Source organism: Urocitellus parryii, chromosome 8 (assembly GCF_045843805.1).
Source record: "Urocitellus parryii isolate mUroPar1 chromosome 8, mUroPar1.hap1, whole genome shotgun sequence".
NCBI lineage: Eukaryota > Metazoa > Chordata > Mammalia > Rodentia > Sciuridae > Urocitellus > Urocitellus parryii.
This window is the reverse complement of record NC_135538.1, coordinates 142386673-142406364: the sequence shown is the minus strand read 5'-3', so window position 1 is coordinate 142406364 and position 19692 is coordinate 142386673. Positions and strand designations below refer to the sequence as shown.

The 19692-nt window shown below is 48.2% G+C and overlaps 1 protein-coding gene across 3 annotated transcripts in view; it reads right to left on the bottom strand.

The window, feature by feature from the left end:
* Positions 1 to 1434: 1434 nt before the first annotated feature.
* The window catches only part of Hivep1 (HIVEP zinc finger 1), a 131801-nt gene continuing 113543 nt past the window's right edge, over positions 1435 to 19692 (bottom strand). For all 3 annotated transcript variants that reach the window (XM_026384597.2, XM_026384599.2, XM_026384598.2), the window contains exons 7-9: positions 17905 to 18006; positions 4605 to 5113; positions 1435 to 3161 (exon numbers count right to left, since the gene is read on the bottom strand). In XM_026384597.2, the coding sequence (XP_026240382.2) occupies positions 1968 to 3161; positions 4605 to 5113; positions 17905 to 18006 (1805 nt within the window). In that variant the 3' untranslated portion in view covers positions 1435 to 1967. The remainder of the gene's footprint in view (positions 3162 to 4604; positions 5114 to 17904; positions 18007 to 19692) is intronic.

Sequence of the window (19692 nt, the reverse complement as noted above, 5' to 3'; positions counted from 1 at the left end):
CATTTAAGCATGAAAGCCACTTATATCGATGGTATGTACATAATGTGATAAATCTCGAAACATCCAGTATACAAAATAAGACTAAGGTTCGTGAGAGCATTATCAAGTTTTCAAGGGAATAGGCAGTGTATCAAAATGTCTAATCCATGGTTGAATATAGGAATTCCACAAAGTAAGAAAGTTCTAGACAAACTAAAGTTTCAAAGCTTAATTCTGAGCATTACTTTTAAAGGGAGAGAACTCATGAATACTTATACAATATAATTATGGAGTTAGGCACATTTATTATACTGCTTCAAAAACTCAAGCAATAAAAGTATAATATAAGGTCAGGGCAGGAAGCTAAAACTTACTAATTTTGAGAAACTGGACAGATAATGGGCCTCAATGCCAACAATTATATTGTTAGGGTAATGAACCTCCTCTGGTTGAAATTCCAGGATTTGTTTCAAATCTCTCAGAAGATAAAATATATTATTTTTTTGAGGATTTTGTCAACTAATCTCCATAGTGTCCACGCGAGTTGAAGTGTGCATTTAAAGCATTCCTGTCAGCCTGCTGGCCCTGCAGTGTGCCCTAGAGACTAATGTGGATTAGCACGAGCAGGTGGGGATGCCAGTACCTCTCCCATAGCCATGGCCATCACCAGGTGGCTAGCAGTGTGACTTCACACTCCCTAGTCCATTCCCCACATGCTGAAGCCTCATCATCTGCACGTCCCTGGCCTTTGAAAACATGCACACATTACCAGAAATATTCAAATTCCAACAGCAAACTGTTCTGAAAACTACACCTGGCACCCGTGATCCTTGGTAATAATGCACATCACAGAGATGGAAACTTTGCCCGCCTATTTGTGAAGGAGTGGCGGTTAAACCTCTGGTGATGGGAAGTGATCGTTTCTAAAGAGAATTACTTAACTTAGAATTCCAAATTCCTTCTTCTATAAATCCTGGACCCTCTGAGTTTCATTCCTGGACAGACATCTCTGTGTAACCAGTGGGAATGAGAGGAACAAGTGCTCGAGGCTCCTGAGCAGACCTGGGGTTGGCGTCTGGAGGACCCGTTTTGTAGGTGTCATCCTAGCCCAGCCCTCAGGCCCGCTGTCTTCTACCGTATTTTACAGTTACCAGCCATGTGCATGTCCACCTGTAGGAGCTTTGCCCACTTGAGCAGTGTGCTGTATGTACTTACAGAAAGTGTTCTTAAATGTCTGCTCAGGAGAAAGTAAGCAACTGCAAACTTACTGCGATCATAAACAAGAGGCACGAGTCTGGGTTGTCGAGCTGCAGTAGTTTCACATGGTGGAGGGGCTACTAGGGCCCCGATTCTCAGGCCAAGGTGGAGGGATGCGGGAAGAAGGGAACCTGCAGTAGAAGCTGCACAGGTCACTGAGCCCTGGCTGCTGGGAAAAAGGCACAACTCAAGCCAGGGTAAAGTCAGTAAACAACGTTTTACTGAAACAGTTCATAACACAGAAAACCTGTCTGAAGTGTAAAGTTACTGTCGTACACAAGGAGGAGGACAGATCCATTTTCAAAGACTATTATGAATACAATAAATATGGAGTTCACATACTAATTTATACACAGAAACTGCCCCAGGGCCATAAAAATTTATATTCAACAGTGCAAACATATAATTTAATCATTTGATTTATTTGATGGGTTCTTCTTACTAAACACAAATAACTACCTGGTTTTCATATACATATATAACATATTTTTATATAGAGAGATTCAACAATCTGTACAGTTTCTAAACATAAAACTTCTAAAAGGCACAATTGTCTATACAACATGTACAAAAATGGCTGGAGCTGACACAAAACAACAATTATTGGTCAAAAGTTCATGATTGCACAAAGATTAGTCATGAGTTTATGTCAGAAAAATGTGCTTTAAGGAAAAGAGGGTTTTCAAAGAAACCTTTAAGTGTTATTTTAAAAAATAATAAAAAATAAACCACTAGGTTGCTATCACAAGCCTGTCCTCGTCCTCGTCGCTGCTCCCATCGCTGAACTGCACGGGGGGCTGCCTTTGGGGCGGAGGGGCGGGCCTGGGCGCCGGTCTGTCCGTGGGTCTGTCCGTCTGCAGGACGGCCGGCTTGCCCACGGCTTCCGCCCGCACCCTCCGCAGGGGCTCTGCGGTGGCCGCCTGGCCCTGCCCGCGGCTCGGCTCAGGCCTGGGTCTGCCCTGACTCGCTGAGGCGACCTTCTCCGTGTCTAGGGCACCTGAGCCATCGAGCCTCGCGCGGTCACCTGCGGGGGCAGGTGGACCGGGCCTGTTTTTTGCATTTTCCGGCTGGACTTGAGGTGACCCCTGAGGAGACTCGGTCCTGCTGACCTGCTGCGCGCCGGCCGCGGGAGTCTGCTTGGGGAGCGGCTCGCACGCTTTGCTCTGGGAGGCCGGGCCGTCGGGGGCGCCCTGGGCTTCCACGGCCACCTGGCCGACCTGGCCGACCTGGCCGACGGAGGGAAAGAGCGTGGGCAGGGCGATGTTGAGGATCTGCAGGCCGGGGAGGTGCGCCTGCGGGGCCGGGCTGCTCTGCGACGAGGGCGACCCGGCCAGGACCTGCAGGCCCACGGCGTTGAGCGCCAGCCCCGGCGGGTGCACCTGCGGGGCGATGCTGGCGTTGGCCAGGCCCACGATGTTCACGGTCTCCATGCTCAGCGACGTGAGGGACGGCAGGCCCGGGGTGCTCAGGTTCTGCAGGCCCGGCACGCGGATCTGGCCGATGGGAATGCAGGGCACGACGCCGCTCAGCTCCGCCACCCCCGTGGGATTTGTAGTGCCGGGAACTTCTGTGCCCGTGTCCCCAGGGGTGCCCACGGTTCTGTGAATGACACTGACAGCAGGAATTGTGAGCTGCACTGGCCCAGCCTGAATGGGCACAAACGTGGAGTAAGTGAGGCCCGCGGGCACCACGTGGATGCCCCCCACGGGCACCACGTTGTAGGGTGTCCTGGACGGCTGCTGGGAATGCAGGGGGAGGTGGCTAAACAAGTGCGTGTGGGCGGAAGGCAGGCCTGGCGGCGCGGGGAGGGCGACTTGCGGTGACTTGTGTTCGTGAGCCACGGGAGGAGCCACGGGAGGAGCCCCTGGTGCAGGCTGAGCACCGAGCTCCACTGCAGCAGAAGGGAGTCTGGCAGATGACGTGTCCTGAAAGACAAGAGAGAATGATCCTTTGACGGCACAGCGTTCTCAGCCACTGAGCTAAAACGCTAGTGCTCCACCTGTTCTTCTCAATGTGCTGAGAGTATGAACATTTGCATTTTATAACAATAAGCTTGCTCAAAATTACATTTTGAGTTTTAGAAATAAATGTCCACCTAAGAAATCTGCATCCTTAATGTCTTTCCTAGTACAAATAACAGGAACGTTTTGTATACTGCTTTGCATTTTTCAAACCAATTTCCTGTATTTCATCACAATTTCTATTGTGAATAACTGACAGGTGGCCACAGTTAAATTCCCAGTGCTGCGGCTGTGTTATTCCCAGCACCGCCAACTCCATCTCAGACTAGGAGCTGTCAGTGACTGTGAGATTTGTGCCCGTGAGCGCTAACTCACTAGGGAAAAATTAACCCTAACCGGAAAGGCTATTATTCACTCATATTTCCTCCTCGTTCCAAAGTTTTGGAAATATCTGCTGACACTGATTTCCAGGCCTGGTAGGTGCATGAGACACTTGGGGATGGAGAAGCTTAGAGCAGGGGTGACTGACACTTAAGGAAATGTTCACTGGAAGGGATCAACCTTGCCCATCCCTGTTCTGCCCAAGACATTTAACTAAATATTAGCCTTTTCTTGACACTATCTATATTCTGGAGCTATATTAATTTATATATTAGCTTAATTTCTACATCAGTGTAATTTGACTCGGACACTAACATAGTTGTGTAATTCTGGCTAGTCTGTAGAAGTCCGAGCTTTTACAGTCCTTTTGTTGTCTTCAGTGTTAACCTACCAAACTGAGACCTATCCCACTTAGAAATAAATCCTGTTGCAACAACTGATACCCAGGAGTGGTGAAAGAACTACCCTGTGACAAGGACGAGCCCAGAGCTCACCACTGGCCAGTCACACCAGCCAGGTGGGAACACAGGCTGCACAGTCTGTAGTCCTCTGCAGGCCCGTGGCTGGCCTGCAGCTGCTCCTGGGAGCAGCTCTCCCGACCCGCCACGCAGCTTGGTCATTCAAGCCAAGTGAACTTCCTGACAGATGCTCCGTCACTCTGTGTGACAACTGGTGGCGGTTTTGCCAATACACAGCATCTGGATAACGTGGTCCAAGTCCACCACATCAAGGACACGTGGGGCAAGTCAGTCCACGGGTTCTGGTTCTCAGTTGGCCCATTCATAGTTTATTTCAAAAAGCAAATTAATGATAAATGGGTATATTTTTCAAGAGCCTTCCACAGATTGAAACACAGTATGTGAACGCTGACTTAAACACTTAACGAGACTCCAAAGGACACAAGTGACTTCTGCCATTATATTAACACAAGAGGAAGCTGGTTTGGCCATAAATCACTCACAGGTGCCTTATTTCGTTAGGCTCTTCGTGTGTAACGGATAAAGAGGGAGGGGTACCAAAACGTACCTGTGTGACGGTGACAGTCCTTCCTGTCAGAGAGTTTTGCAGGGCTTCTGATTCAGGGTAGTCTACAGACATCTGACGGCTCGGGGACCTGGCTGCAGCCTCAGCTGACCTGGAAGGCTCGACGGGAGGACCCGTCTGGCCTTCATGGTTGGCGGCCTGCTGCGCGGGCTTGGCTGGAGAGTGTGTCCTCTGGCTGTGGCCGGACTGCACGGCGCTCAGCACGGTCATCTTGGTGAGCAGCGCTCTGGGCAGCACATCCATGGGGTCTGCGTGTGCGCCCGGGAGGCAGTCAGGCGTCCTGACGTCCTCGTCAGCACTTGCGGAGTCCTGCAGGCCACTTCTGGTGGGAAGATGCTGCGGGCTGGCGGTGACAGAGGGAGCCGCGGACAGGCCCGACTCGGCCTGGCTGTCTTCATCGTCCTCTTCATTTTCGTTGTCATCTTCCTCGGGGCCGTCAGAGTCCTCAAGGTCACAACCTGACCTCTCGTAGCTGAATCTCTGCTTCTCATCTGATGAGACAACCAAGAGTGCGGTTAGAGGGCTCTGCAGGCACGGCCACCATGTGGTCCAGAGCCAGAGCCGAGCAGCACTGGGGGTTGCCCACAGCACTCAAGTCCCAGGCCTGGGCGGCACGGAGAAGCAGTGGGCACAACAGGGACTGAGAGGAGAAAGGGCTGCGGGCAGTGGCAGGGCAGCGCAGGCAGCGAGGAAGAGCACGGCAGGACCTCGAAAGCGGGATTCACCAGGCGGAGCGGAACAGAGCGGGAAGTGAAGCCTCCAACGGTACACCTGACACCCGCACCAGACGCTCCTGAGGGCACAGGGGACCCTCGAGTCCCCACTGTGCCCGCCCCTCTTCCTACTGCCTTGAACCTTCCTTTTACTAAACAAATTAAAAACACACAAAAAATTGATGGCTTCTGATTTCTGAGCCCAATAATTTCTTTAATCTTTGGCAGTTCTGTAGATGTTCCCACTGTTCTCTGAGTAGAAGTATTCTTCTGATAATTAAGCCACCTTCTCTATTTTTAAAAAATTTCCAAGAGAAGTAGTAAATTTCCTGGTCCTTTTTCCCTCTGATACGAGTTTTCACAGGAAGGGGGACGCAGAGTCACAGCGTCAGGCGAGAGGGAGCTTAACACAAAATATTCGAGAAGGTCAGGGAGTTTCAGGGCCCGTCCTGGGGGGACCGGTTAACAGCCCCCCTCTTCAACAGGGGCTGCTCTTGGACCCCGCCCCGGCCCCGCCCCCGGGCCAGGGTGCAAGGCGGGCACTCCTGCAGCCCCGTCTGCGCCTGCACTCACAGCACCAGTGGCATCTGCGGCATGACTTCCGTCGGTTTCAGCCAACGACAGTCTAAAAGTATTAAAAATCCCAGAAACGGGCGCAGTTGGAACCTACATCACTCTGAACGGCATGACACACCCCTGCTCAGCTGCACCTGCCACCTGGGGTGCACTGCCCCTGGTTGGCGTGTCCATGCTGCCCACGGTTCCCGCCCTGTCCGTGGTTCAGCTCGAGGCCCCTGCATGGCAGTGCTGGTGTGCCAGTAGGGGGCCAGTTGTGGCCCAGCCTGTGGGACGCGGCCCACAACTCCAGCCTCGTCCTACCTCCTTGCAGGGCGCGTGGCACCTCACCCCACAGGAAGGGAGTGGGCAGCACGGGCTGCGCAGAGCACCCACGACCGTGCACGCTGCAGCTATGTGACCGAGCTCCTCAGGGTGCCACTGACTGGTCACGGTGCCTGCCTGGTGAGCTGGACATCAGCACAGGTGTGCGTGTGCAGGCATGGGGAAAACGCAGGGCACGGAGCCTTCTGTACCACCCGAGGTTCTGGGGACCCACCGAGGGTCTCGGGGAAGTATTCCCTGGGGATGAGAGGGGAACCACTGGGCTGGGGATGTGGTTCAAGAGGCAGCGCTCGCCTGGCATGCGCAGGGCGCTGGGTTCGATCCTCAGCATCACATAAAAAAATAAAATAAAATAAAGATGTTGGGTCCACCGAAAACTAAAAAATAAATATTAAAAAATTCTCTCTCTCAAAAAAAAGGGGGGGGACCACTGTCGTTTTTTTAAAAAGGGAAAAAAATGCAAAGGGGGGGGGAAGAACAGGTATTTTTCCTGGCTTTCCCAAATACTAACTTCAGTATCCTTTATACACGGCAAAGATACATTCTTAGAGAAAAGTCTCAAAGAATGCCTAGCCCCAAACATTTGAAGACAATCATTTCTAGGCAATGGAAAGAACTAGAATTTTCATGTTATTTACCATGGATATGTGTTAGTTTCTAATTAAAATATTCAAAGATAAAACATTTTAAGTTCCCTTAATATGAGACTTCATGAGCCTTTTGCTTTCAGGCACCTACTATTGTGTTATTAAATAAATAAATCTGCAAAATAACATCAGTGTTCTGCATCCGGCCAGGGGCTGTGCTGGGGATGCCACCGGGTGGGTTTGGGTGTGCGCGTGGACTCCCAGGGCCTCAGATGCCTCTTCTCTGGCATCTTGTCTGACGTCTGAAATTCTAAAATTGGCACGCCATCCTCAGTTTGACTCGGATTTGCCTGTTGGTGCCAGATGAAATACTCTGTTTAGGGGGAAGCAGAAAAGAGCAGGGAGCCGGATGACTGGAGCTGGTCACTGGGGACGGCTAACTTCATCAGAGGCCAGCCTCGCTGCAAAGTCCACCCGGAACGGGTCTCGCTTACCTTAGAAACTACTGCTTTAGAAACACAAAAGAGCAGGCTCACTATGACATTTCCCAATTCCACAGGAAAGGTCCTAGAGAATCAGCGGAAAGGGGAGTTTCAGCAGGAAAAGAAGCAAGATTGTCACCTGGGGCACAGGCAACAGGACACTGGCAGCAGAGTTCAGCTAGCAGGGTCAACAGAACACAAGCTGGCAAGGGCACCCGGGAGCTGTCGGGACCTGCGGCACCTTGGGGGCTCTTGCAGGCATTATGTCACGAACCCCTCCAGCCCTGGTCACAGGTCACAGGGGAGAGCACTAAGCAGTGTCCACTGATGTCAGATCTGGGGGAGGAGAGCAGCAGCCTTGCAGGAGGCGCCAAGAACTTCACCCTCTCCCCTAGGGAACAGGAGCCTCACCCGGCAAGGGGAAGGGTGCCAGACACCGAGGCCCTCAGGACATGGTGAAGACTCACGGCAACGGGGACAGGAGCAGGAAAAGACACGGTTCAGCTCCCAGGGAGGGCAGCACCGGGAAAGCCGAGGCCTGGCAACGCGAGAAGGTAGTGACTGTCTAGACAGAGGCTCCGGCAGAGGAGGCGGCACGGCCTTCCCTCCGCACCCTCCCCAGGTGCCAAGTTGAGGGCTCTGAGGAACAGACAGCTGGCAGAAGGACAGGCGAAGAGCAAGAGGGTACAGAGAGGCTGCCCTGTCCCCAAGGTGCAGTGCAAAGGGAGACCCGAAACCAGAATGCCGCAGACGGCGCTCCTATAACCAACCCACCCAAAACACAGGGCCCCGCGGGGACTTGAAGCCTCTGCAGCGAGGACAGGCACAGCAGCAAGGCTCTCAGAGGCTCCCGCATCTGAGGAGAAAAGGCATTCCCAGGGCTCTCCACTGTCGGACGCAATGTCCAGCTTCCAACACAGAATCACAGGCACACAGAGAGGAGGAAAGACAGACTAAGAACCAGAGTCATGCATGACCGAGACATCAGAGCTGCCAGGGATGCTGAAACAATGACCATGAGTATGTCCAAGGCTCTCACAGGAAAGGTGGACAGCAGGCCATATCAGGGGACTCTCGACGGAGAGATGGAAACCATTAAGAAGAATGAAGAAAATGCTCCAAAGGAAAAGCACAGAAATGACAACGAGGAAACTGTCCAGCTCAGGATCCTGTGCCCTCCGCAAATAAATTGTACTATTCGCCTTAAGGAGGAATGAAATTACGGCATTTGACGGTAAATGATGGAAATGGAAAACATCACGCTAAGTGAAATATGCCCATTCCAAAAAACCAAAGGCTGACTTCTCTCTAATATGTGGATGCTAACTCTCAGTGTGGGGTGCGGGTAGGAAGAAGAGAAGTTCACTGGATTAGACAAAGGGGAAGGAAGGGAAGGGAGGAAAAATGGGAACAGGAAAGACAGTAGAATGAATCGAATATAACTCTCCTCGTAAATATATGAATACACGACCAGTGTAATTCTACAGCCGTGTGTAACTAATAGGCATACGTGTGGGCGAGCGCGCACACACACACAAACGTATATACACACACACAAAAGATAAAAGAGAAGTAGAGAATTCTCCCTACTGCTGGTAAGTGCCAGAACTGCAACTTTGGAAAAGTGTGACAGTTTCTTCTCGAGCTAAAACATGTAAAACTCTATAAGCCAAAGATTCCAGCTGTCGAACTCCAGAGACAGATGACTCTGGCTGGCACAGAAGAACCCCATGAACACACTCAGGGGGTGGGGAAGGAAGGTTCTGTGGAGCCTAAGCAAGTAATTCTGGCTGTGCACTAGGAAGGCCAAGGGCAGACTGCCCCGCTCACGCGGCTCTGCAGCTGCAAGCTTGCTTCTGACAGGGGGCTTATTCAGGATTCCTAAAACTGGGTCATTTGTGGTCAATCATAGATGAGAAGCAGGTTTTCCATTTTGGGTAAAAGAAGTTAAAAAGAAGGAAATGGAGAAGGCTAAGCTTTGTTGTGTGGACTAGACCTGGAAGAACTGCTATGGACTCAGACTTCAGTCACACACGATGTGTGTGTGCACACGTGTGTGCAAATTACATGACGTGAATGTTGGTGTGCACACATGTATTTCCTAGCTCTACCCAGTGCATGGGCTAGAAGCAGGCACAGGTCAGTAGCAATGAGTACACACCAGCAAGTGCCTGGATCTTGCTTTCTAAATACCTCCCTCTAGTCAAAGGAGCCAGGAGTCCTTAAGAGAAATGGTCGACAACAGGGCTGGAATATCTTGGGGTGTCAGAAAGTAAGGGATTTCTTAAGCAATGAAAAGACACATTGGAAGGACCAGGAATAGACCTCAAAGTGCTCTCAGTGGCAAAGGCCAACGCTGGAACCTGAGCCAGGCAATGAATAACAATGACACTGAATCATGACCCAAGGATCAAACATGGATCCTCAGGCCCACACTGATAAATATGAATGAATGAAGGGCACCTGTTCCTTACAGAAAAATTTCAATCAATAAATTAGAACACCATAGTAACACCACCGACAGAAGCCATCAACAAATAAACAGGGTGTTTGCATGGTCTCAGTATTTCGTATTTACAGAGGGAAACACATGGAGTTCACAGGACAGAGCCCCGGCAGACACCAGAAACAGCGCAGAGCTCTGAGGACATCAGAAACTCTAGCAGAGACACAAGAAATCCAGATCTGCTTAACCAGTTTGTAAATGAATGGCCCTTGAAAGTCCCATTTAAGTCATGTTCTCCTAGGCATGTTCCCCACTCATGATAAATCAATGTCTCTGAAATTCAATAAAATACGTGGGCACAAAAATAATTCCTTCATCAGCTCCTGGGGGAAGAAAGGCACATAATGCAGTGACATCGTTTTTTTCACGTTTCCACACATAAGCAAATACCACAAGGTGTACTTCAAAGCCACCTCTGAGGACTCCATGCAGGAGCTGCCACCTGCCCTCCCTTCACTGCCAGACAGTGACCTCTGCTGGAGGAGCCGCAGCCACAGACAGAGCCACAGACGGAGCTGCAGGACCCCCGAGAAGTGGGGCTCCGCTGGAATCTAGACGCTCTTCTGGTAGAGTTGTCTGTTTTTGCTTTTTTCATGTTTAAAAATATAACTTGATAAGCCACAGCAGCAACCTGGTTCACTTTTCTGAAAGTATGCAAAATAACATTTTTGTTTGTCGGATGAAAATATCCTGTAAGTACGTGGTAGGCCAGAATCTAAAGTCTGTTAACTGTAGGAAGCAAATCAAAAGACTGTCAGATCTGTGTTGCTCATAAATGACAGTAATACTGCTTTATTTCAAGCCTAAACCTGAAGGCCTACTACAGTTTCCTATTGGATATGGAAATTATTCTTAAAAGGAGAAACAAATATTTTCTCTAAGAAGCCCAGTGATAACTGCAGGCTCCATTTAGAAAGAGGACTTTTGCTAGTATTTTTATAAGATTGACTTAAATCATTTTGAAGGGTGAATGAGACACAGGTTTGGAAACCTGGGACGCAGCATGGCCTTTGCAGGTGCACCATCGCTCAGTACTTCGCTCCAACCAGAAAGGCGCTCTTCCTCCCGCCCCAACGGCACTAACAGTCCCCGTGGGGCGGCTGAGGGTGCACTTAACATTCCTGGCACTGAAGTCCAGCTTTCTGTGGACCAAACATTCTTTGGATCAAAGGATGGAAAGCAAACAGCCAAGGGCATGATTTTTTGACACAAAAGGTGAAAACTAAAATGTATTCCCCCAAACCCCAGAACACAAAAGACAAAATCCCTAAGGCTATATGATTTTGTATGGCAAGAATACAAGGGAACGTCAGTGGGGTTGGAAGGATTAGGCTTTTCATGAGCATATACTATAATTACAGCTTGAGCTGCTAATTTTAAACGAAGTGGAAACTCTTTCAAATGCCAGATTCCAAATTTTAATGGTTGGCTCCCCAAAATTTCTAATTCCCTCTGCTTAATTCAAAATAGATGTCTCCCAACATCCCTGAGTTTACTCCACTGAGAACTGGAACAAGAGTTCATCTGCTGAAGGATGAGATGGGCAGCCACATAACCCACTTTGGCAGAGGGCAGTAGGGCCTGTGGCCTTTATTCACACCATTTCCACACTGACCTTTATGCACTGGGAACATGCAGGCCAGCTGGAGAGTAACAGGGGGCACAGTGAGTCGGGCAGGGGAAGAAGAGATCAGGATCTTTAGAAAAAGAAAAGATAATGAAGATAATGCCAGGAGGAGACGCTGAAGTAGGGACAAAATCAGTCTGAGACAGTTTTCAGTAAAAAACAAAACAGGGCGGGCATGGAGGACTAAATACAGCACACCTAAAACGACCTGCACTTCCCAGAAAGCCACGAGCTGACCAGGGCCTTGCCAAATGTGGTGCTGCCAAACCGAACGGTGCACCAGCACGCTCTGCACGACAGCTTGGCTCCTGGGTGCTGGGCACGTTTCGTTCCATGAGCGAGAGCTCAGAGACCTTTCCTGGTGATGACTATAATCGTTCTACAGCAAAGATCAAGTGACTGATCGGAAGGAGTCCCATCAACCTAAAAACACTCTCCTCAGGCTTCTGTTTTGCAGAGTCTGGCTAATTCTGAGCCATTTCTATCTAGAATCAAGTCTCCTAAATTGTGAGTTTTTGTTTTTTAAAGTTTACCCCATTTCCCACTGTCTGAGGTAAGCAAGACCTGAATAAGTGGGACGTTTCTGCATTTCCTAGTACCACCAGCTGTTTAGGTCTATGTGACTTTCACGAAAGGGTGCGCCCCTCTAATAGTCCTTCTTAAGGATCTGTGGCCTCCGCTCCTGACACAACAACTGTCCCACGGTACGAAACCTGAAGTGTGGCTATCAAAACTAGAGGCTTTTTTTTTTGAGACAGGGTCTTACTACATTGCCCAGACTGGCCTTAAACTCCTCGGCCTGCTGCGTGTCTGGGACTAGAGGCAGGTGCCAGCCTACCCAGCTATCTGGGGAAGAAAATGTCACAAATTTTCATGTTGCTCAAGACTTGATGCTTCATAGAGCTGATTCCTGAAAAGACAGGTGGCTCCTGATGGGGTCACCGACTTTCCTTCATCACTGTGTCACACAGGAGGCATCTGTACTGCTACCATGATTCAACAATAAATGTCACCTGAAATCAGAAAGCCTAGGGGATGAAGGCGCTTGCTGGTCACCTCAGGTTTCCACTCTGCACTGAGCTAGTCCAGATGTCCCTCAGTGACAGCAGTGTGAAGGCACAACACAGGCTTGGGGAGCCACAGGACCACTGCTGGCACGGCTGCGGGCAGCACGGCGGCACCTGCTGGATGTCTGGTGCAGACGCAGCAGGTGGGATCTCTGAGGCTTCCAGCGTGTTCTAGAGCAGCGAGCCGAGAATTAGATTCTGTCAGACCAAGAATCTGGGACATGGCACCACGGCTCTGGTATCACGACAGCATGTGACGAGGCTGTTCGTCATCCAAGGGAAACGCTGGCCGGTGAGGTGCTGTGTGAGCTTACGCTGAACAACCTCATGTCGTCCTTCATCTATTTGCCATGAATAGGTCCTCAGAATGGAGGGCACACTGTCCAGCAGCACTCTTAAGAACCGTGGGAGGACCCTGAGCGCTGGCTGGTCCTGGGAGCTGCTGCCACAAGCCTGATCCCTACCAGGGGAGGCTGCCCCAGGTGAGCAGGGGAGGGACTCCAGCATCAGTCCCAGCCCTGCACTCGAGGGCACTGGATGCTGAGCGCACCTGGACCCAAGCACGAAGCCACGGGCAGACTACACCTCAAAACTTAAAAAGTGCGGGCCTGAGAGTATTTGTTCTCCACGATTTTTAAATTCAGCCACTTCTTCTATTCCTACCATGTCTAAAAATTTGTATTTTCCACAGGACATGCAGTTGATAGAAAAGGAAACACTTTACAGAGTATACCGTTACCCTTATAACATCCTCCCAGGGCTGATAAGCACGAGGCTTGAAGACAAATACAGAGGCCCTGAACCAGCTGAGTCAGAACCAGCCGAGTCCTCGCCTTGTGTGCGACCTATCCCAGGAGGATTACTGTGGGGCAGACATCAATCCCGGAGAAACAACGCTCCCTAATCCACAAAATCAAGATTTCCAAGTTCAGTCTCCTACACGGACACACACATGCACAGAACTGGACGTCAGAAGGCAGAATCCCATCAGACTTCCCACCCAGGCTGCCAGGCTCCATCTGGTGGAGAACGAGGGACGTGGAAGCCCCGAGGACTTCCTCATGGAAACATTGGCCCTCCACCGAAGCCCCCCCCCGCCCCAGTGCTGTTTAACGTTGTTATTACCCAGGAGGACCATCCTCCTGATGAGCCCTTGCTTCTTTTAGCCAATACTGTCTAAATTCACGTTCGCAGTAGCAAAAACCCCAAAACAAAAAAACCCCATACTCAATAATGAAAATTCCAGGGTCACAGATTAAAAGCTCCATTATCTTTTGTCTCCATTTTTCAGAACATTTGAAAATAATATGGAATAAAAGTCAGTTGTACTTGGTCCTAAAAAGGCAATGACTTTAAATGGCTTTAGTTGATTAACCCCCTGCAAACATTAGATGGTCTTCATCAAAGAAATACTATAGTATTGTTGGCTATTTACAACAAAAATACTAAAAACGGTATCTAAAAAGTGATGGTTCCCAAGTGTGGAAACATGAAGAACCCGACATACACTGCGATGGCAGAGACTCTGGTTGTAACTGAAGAAACAACGAGTAGTGAAATCCACACCTGGAAAGACCACTTCCCCCTGGACTCTGCCAGCCCTTCCGAGGCTGACGCCCTGCCCCTCCTATCCTCCGTCCTAGGCCCCTTTCCTTTCTCCCTCTCTGTGCGCTTCTGGTTCACTCCAAAATCAGCAGTACCAAGAGCTCCGGCAGGATGGAGAGCGCACTGAAGACTTCGTGGTAAAGAAACGAGCGAATGGGTCAAGCAGAGAATCAACTCTCCTTCTCTGGAGTTCCTGAAAAAGGTCTTCGGGCGATGGTTATCAAGGAGAAAATAGAGCACTGAGAAAACGTCGAGTGTCAAGTGGTCGAGTCTAATGACTAACACCTTACTAAATGAATTCCGTCTGCACCTCACTAATGCCTACGGACCCTGGCCACAGTATAGGGAACCAAGCTTACAGGGGAAAGGCATTAAGTGGCGAATCAGCAACCATTCAATTCCAGAGAAGGAATTAAATGGAAAAAGAATGTATCAAATTGTAAAAAGAACATCACTGAATTAGTTCCTGTAAGATCTATGGCATTTCTGTCTACTCATTCATTCAATCTACACGTTTGCTACTTACCACCACCTGCTAGGTACAACCCTAGGAACAGTGAAAAAACAAAATCCCTGTTCTTAAGGTGCGGAGGGTCATAGAGTCTGGTGGAGGGCATTTCAAACTGTGGCAAGAGGTGCAAAGGCCCTGAGACAGGAGCCCACAGATGTGTTCATGATGAGAGGAGGCCCACGGCTGCAGCCCAGTGGGCGAGGGCGGAAGGAGTGGAGCCCAGCCTCAGAGGGAGGGGAGGGTGAGTGGGTGGAAGCTGCCAGGGTGTGGCGGACCAAGGACTGGCATGGTGTTTAGAACACCATGGCCCCGCCACGGAGGCTTGGGACGCTGCAGGGGAGGTGTGCTTCTTAGACTGAAGGGGTGACGCAAGGACCGGGCATGTTCGACTTGGCTGCCTGTTGGACATCCGGGCAGAGGTGGCGAGTGGGCAAGTCTGCAGTGAACAGGCGTCATCTGTGCCCAGATGGCATTCAAGTCACAAGACGGAGAAGATGGTGGGCAGACGGCCCGGGGGGTCAGCCACGGAAGCCCACGGGCACAGGCTGGGTGGCCAGAGACGCCAGCAAAGGAGACGGAACAGGCAGGACACTCCAGGCTGGTGCTAGGAGGGCGCCGAGCTGCAGCCACCACAGCCCCGGCCCCCAGCATGGCCCGCCTGAGGAACCTACATACTGTCCATCTCTGCCATGAGCTCTATGGAGTAGAAGTTCTTTCCAAGAACAATGAGACCACACAAAAAGACAACACACTCTCATCTATCAAACTGGCCGAAAATTCAAAATCTGACAAAATTATGCTAAGGCAGTGGGGAAACTGCAGATCCCTTCTGGAAAACAATGTGAAATTATAGCGTGGTTAATTTTCTACGCATCTACACAGAAAGTGGTTTTGTTTTGCAAATTTAAGATCTAGACATAGAACTAAGCCACCTACTATTCATGAATATACCAGGGATGTTCAACGGAGGGCAGGGAAACCCTCTGGTGCCTGCGTGTCTGCAGTGCAGGGACAGGAAGGCTGTCATGCTTACTGAGCTTGTGAAAAAACACAGGGATCTCAGAAACTTGGGAGGCTGAGGCAGGAGGACTGCAAGTACAAAAGCAACTTAGCAAAAACCCTGTCTCAAAATAAAACAAGAAAAGGGCTCAGTGGTTAAGCACCACTGGGTTCAATCCCTGGTCCAAAAAAAACAAAAACAAAACACACTGAATTCATGGGAAGGAACAGGGGGTATGAGAAAATATTTACAATCATCAACTCTGGTATAAACACATGAGAGTATGGAGTAAAATTCTTCACAGTCTTTTTATATTTAAAAAAAAATCTCAAAATATTTTTTAAAAGCCCCAAGAGAATAATAAAAAGAACACAAGGCCATTTGTTTAAAACAACTGCTTACTGTACCTACACTGCAAGCCTATGATAAAGCAAAAGAAGAAAAATATATTTTGTTTGCAAACGAATGATGAATTTTAGGTCTGTCATCTGTCATCATAGAGATCAGAATTTTGAACTTGTATTTATACTTTATTATTTGATAAAAATTGGGAAGGAATTTTGAGACCCTTCCCATAAAAGATTTTTTAAAAAAATGAAACTTAAAAAAAAACCAAAACAGGTGAAACTGCCACCTTGTTTCATTGGGCTGACTAATCCTAACAGGGAGCTCACCACCAACTTGCATTTGCAGTCTAAGATCAGCTGTCAATGCTTTTGCAATGAGATGAAAAATGCAAAAACAGATATGCAAGTCAACCAGCCAGCCAGCCGATGTAAAGAATGCGTGATTATTACAGAAACTACACTTGACGTCTATGCAAATTTACGATGTAAGGAGTACCTTACCTTAGAAGTTCAGGGGATTCTACACACATGTGATTTTGGGAGTGCACAGCAGCAGACACTGTGACAGTCCTCGTTTTACAGCCTGTGTCTCCAGGGATCAGTTTCCCGGTGGCCTTCCCTATGCTCCTTGCCTAAGCACTTGTTGATAAACACACCTGCCAGATCTCTTACACACATTTCCTAGCTTTTTATATCTGAACTGCTCTTACCCTTAACACAGGAGGCATTACTCTTGCATCTTTAGAAATAAAATCGAGCTGATTCATTTACTACTTTGCTAGTTGGCAGATGGGATCAAATGGCTTGATCCTTTAACCTATATTTTCAATGATGTCCCCATTATTTTCTCTTTGGAAATTTTCTTTATATCAGACTGATACCAATTAAGAAAAATGCAGCAAGCAGATGAATGTTTAAGTTAGGGCAGTCTTAAAAAAATAGCAGGGCATCTTTTTTTTCTTTTTAAATTTCTCTCTTGTGTTGATAATTTCTTGGGTTAAAATAAGAAATTTTGTAAAAGACATTTACATTTTTTGATTAGTCAGAATAGATGAACAGGTTTATTCTCCCTCCAAACTGGTTAGAGATAAATACTTAAATTTGTTAACACTGTTATAAAAAAAAGCCATCAAGTTTTTCAAAATAATGAACATTTCAGACAAAAAAACAAATGCTTTAGCCACAAATACTTATGGTGCAGCCACTGTATACAAAGTCCTGTACCAGTGCTCTGGTCTGCTGGGACCAGTGTCCATTCATCCCGGGCAGGAACTCTGCTCATGCTGCACAGGTGCAGAAGCGGGGGTGGGGGTGGGGGGGTGGCCACAATAACCCAAAACAAGGCAGAGAGGATTCGTGCTTTCAGAGAGGAAACTTAAATACCACAGGAGTTCAAAGAAGGGAAATACTGTTCCGCACACATGGGCAGGAAGGACAACCAGAGGAGGCTTCATGGGGGTGGTGGATTTCCAGTCCATTTTGAAGGCAGTGAGACTCTTCATGCAGAGCAGGAGGTGGGACTGTGTGGGAGTGAGGGTCCTACAGGCGGACCACAGGATTCAGGTCATGAAAGAAGGAAGCTCGAGCGTGATGAGGGTGGGAGAGAGTAAGAAATGAGGATGTAGAAGCAGGCGGCGGAAGGTTACAGAGGGTTTTAATTAAGGTCAAGTGGCTGGCACTTTATTTGGTAGGCAAATGGGACCGGTGGGACACTCTGACCAGACGCCCACTTCAGGGAGAGTGACTTCACATGGGTGCAGAGAGACGGGAGAAGGAGAAAAACTCAGGTGGGAAAACTGATCAGTCCATGACACAGGATAAATGAGAGGTAATGAAAACAGGAATTAAGTAGTATTGTGGATACGGAAAAGAGTATGGGTGCAAGACAACAGTGCACTGTACACAGCATTTGTGAATAACATGGTTTAAAGCCTTACCTGATTCTTCTGTATCTTGTTCATCTATTAAACCTACTGAGACGCCTAAATCCACACATTTCTTGCTGTGAGCCTTGGACTTCATGTGCTTTGTCAGATTTCCTTAAGAGAAAAGAATGTTTACTAAGCTTACGTAAAAATTATTATTTTGCTATTACATTTGTCAACACTGGCAAATTCCATTCCTATTTTAAGCAAAAGTACACAACTGTGGCTGAACAAATTCAATAAATAAAATTTGAATGAAAGAAAATACTGGTATCTATAAGTTGTAATGATCTCATCATTTATTAATAGTGTCTTTTTCAAATCTGTTTCCTTTACTGATAGTGTTTACTCTTGCTGTGGTTTCTATTCACTATTCCAAATTTATCTCTGGGAGCATTTCTCGTGTTTGGAGTCCCACTCAGACTGCGCTCCGGCCTGCAGTGCCTGGAGCAGGACTGGTTCTCTCCTGCCGGCTCTCTCTGTAGCAGTTTGCTTCCTTGCAGGCTGTTGGGTTTTACCTGTCATCTAGCTTCAGCGCCATGGTCCCCGTGGAGTCCTGAGGACGGGCTGCGGAAGGTCTCTACCTGGTGGCTGGGCCACAACTGTCCAGGGCCTCAGAGTTTCCGTGGTTTCACCTCACTGTTTTTATTTTGTTTTGTTTTGTACACGTAAGGGTTGGGTTTTGCATTTTTTAAACAAATCATCTATTTTCCACGAGGCCTACAGTCAAGGGCAGGAGAGCCAGCGGCCTCAGACTCCACCTCAAGACAAGCACTGAAACCCAGGCCTGCAGGCCTCAGTCTGACTGAATCCCCTATCTGCTTACCACGCTAGCTTTGAGTCTGTTTGTTTTTGTCACCTGGGAATCTACATTTTAAAAAGTTGAGCTTGATTCTCAGATAATTGATTTGGGTCTTTTTAAATAACAGTACTTCTCTGTGCGTGAAACAGGAGAAAGAAACAGCTGCACTGAATTCACTTCATGCACTGACTAGATGTCTCCTATCAGTGTCCCTATGGGTGCTTCCCATGGCACCTGCTGAATCTGTCTCTGCAGGTATCACGAGGATCACTGGGAATAATAGGGCCCGTTTGACCCATGTGACCATGAATAAATGCAGGGGGGACAGCTCAGATTCCCCTGAGGATACCAAGCATCTTGAGTGGAAAAGTCTAGATACCAAAACACAGCCAATAAGGGCAAACTATCTTTCTTCAGAAGACAAAAAAATCTACTGAGCTTGGTGGGTGAGGGCAAACTGGTATTTGAGAAGAGCCTTTAGAAGAGCTAAAAATTTCTGAATCATTGGTTCAAATTTGGAGTTTGCAATAGGAGAAGCCTGTGCAGATTTACGATATTTACAAACTTCCATTTCTTGACAAATACTCTAAGTGTGTGAAACTGGTTACACTTGTACAGGCCAATTCTGGCGATTGATAGGATGTTCTCTCATACTATCATAGCAGCCTAGAACTGAGTGTTTAAGGATTGCCAGTGTGAGAGGCTGCCTGGACCAGAAGGTGCCTGTCAGACTGACCGATCTCATTCTGAAGACAACACCTGGCTTAAACGGTTTGGTGATGTCTGACATTTATATTAAATATACTTAAAAATAAAATATGAAAGAAAATGGCAAAATGCTAAAGATTATCAAAAGATGATGGGCACATTATATGGATCTCTAATTCTCTATAAGAGCTTTGAAGTTTTCATATTAAAAAGTTATAAAATAATTTGGCCACCTCAAGTGGATGAAATTTCCACTTGTAAGTTAAAATGCTTTTACTGTAATAACAATA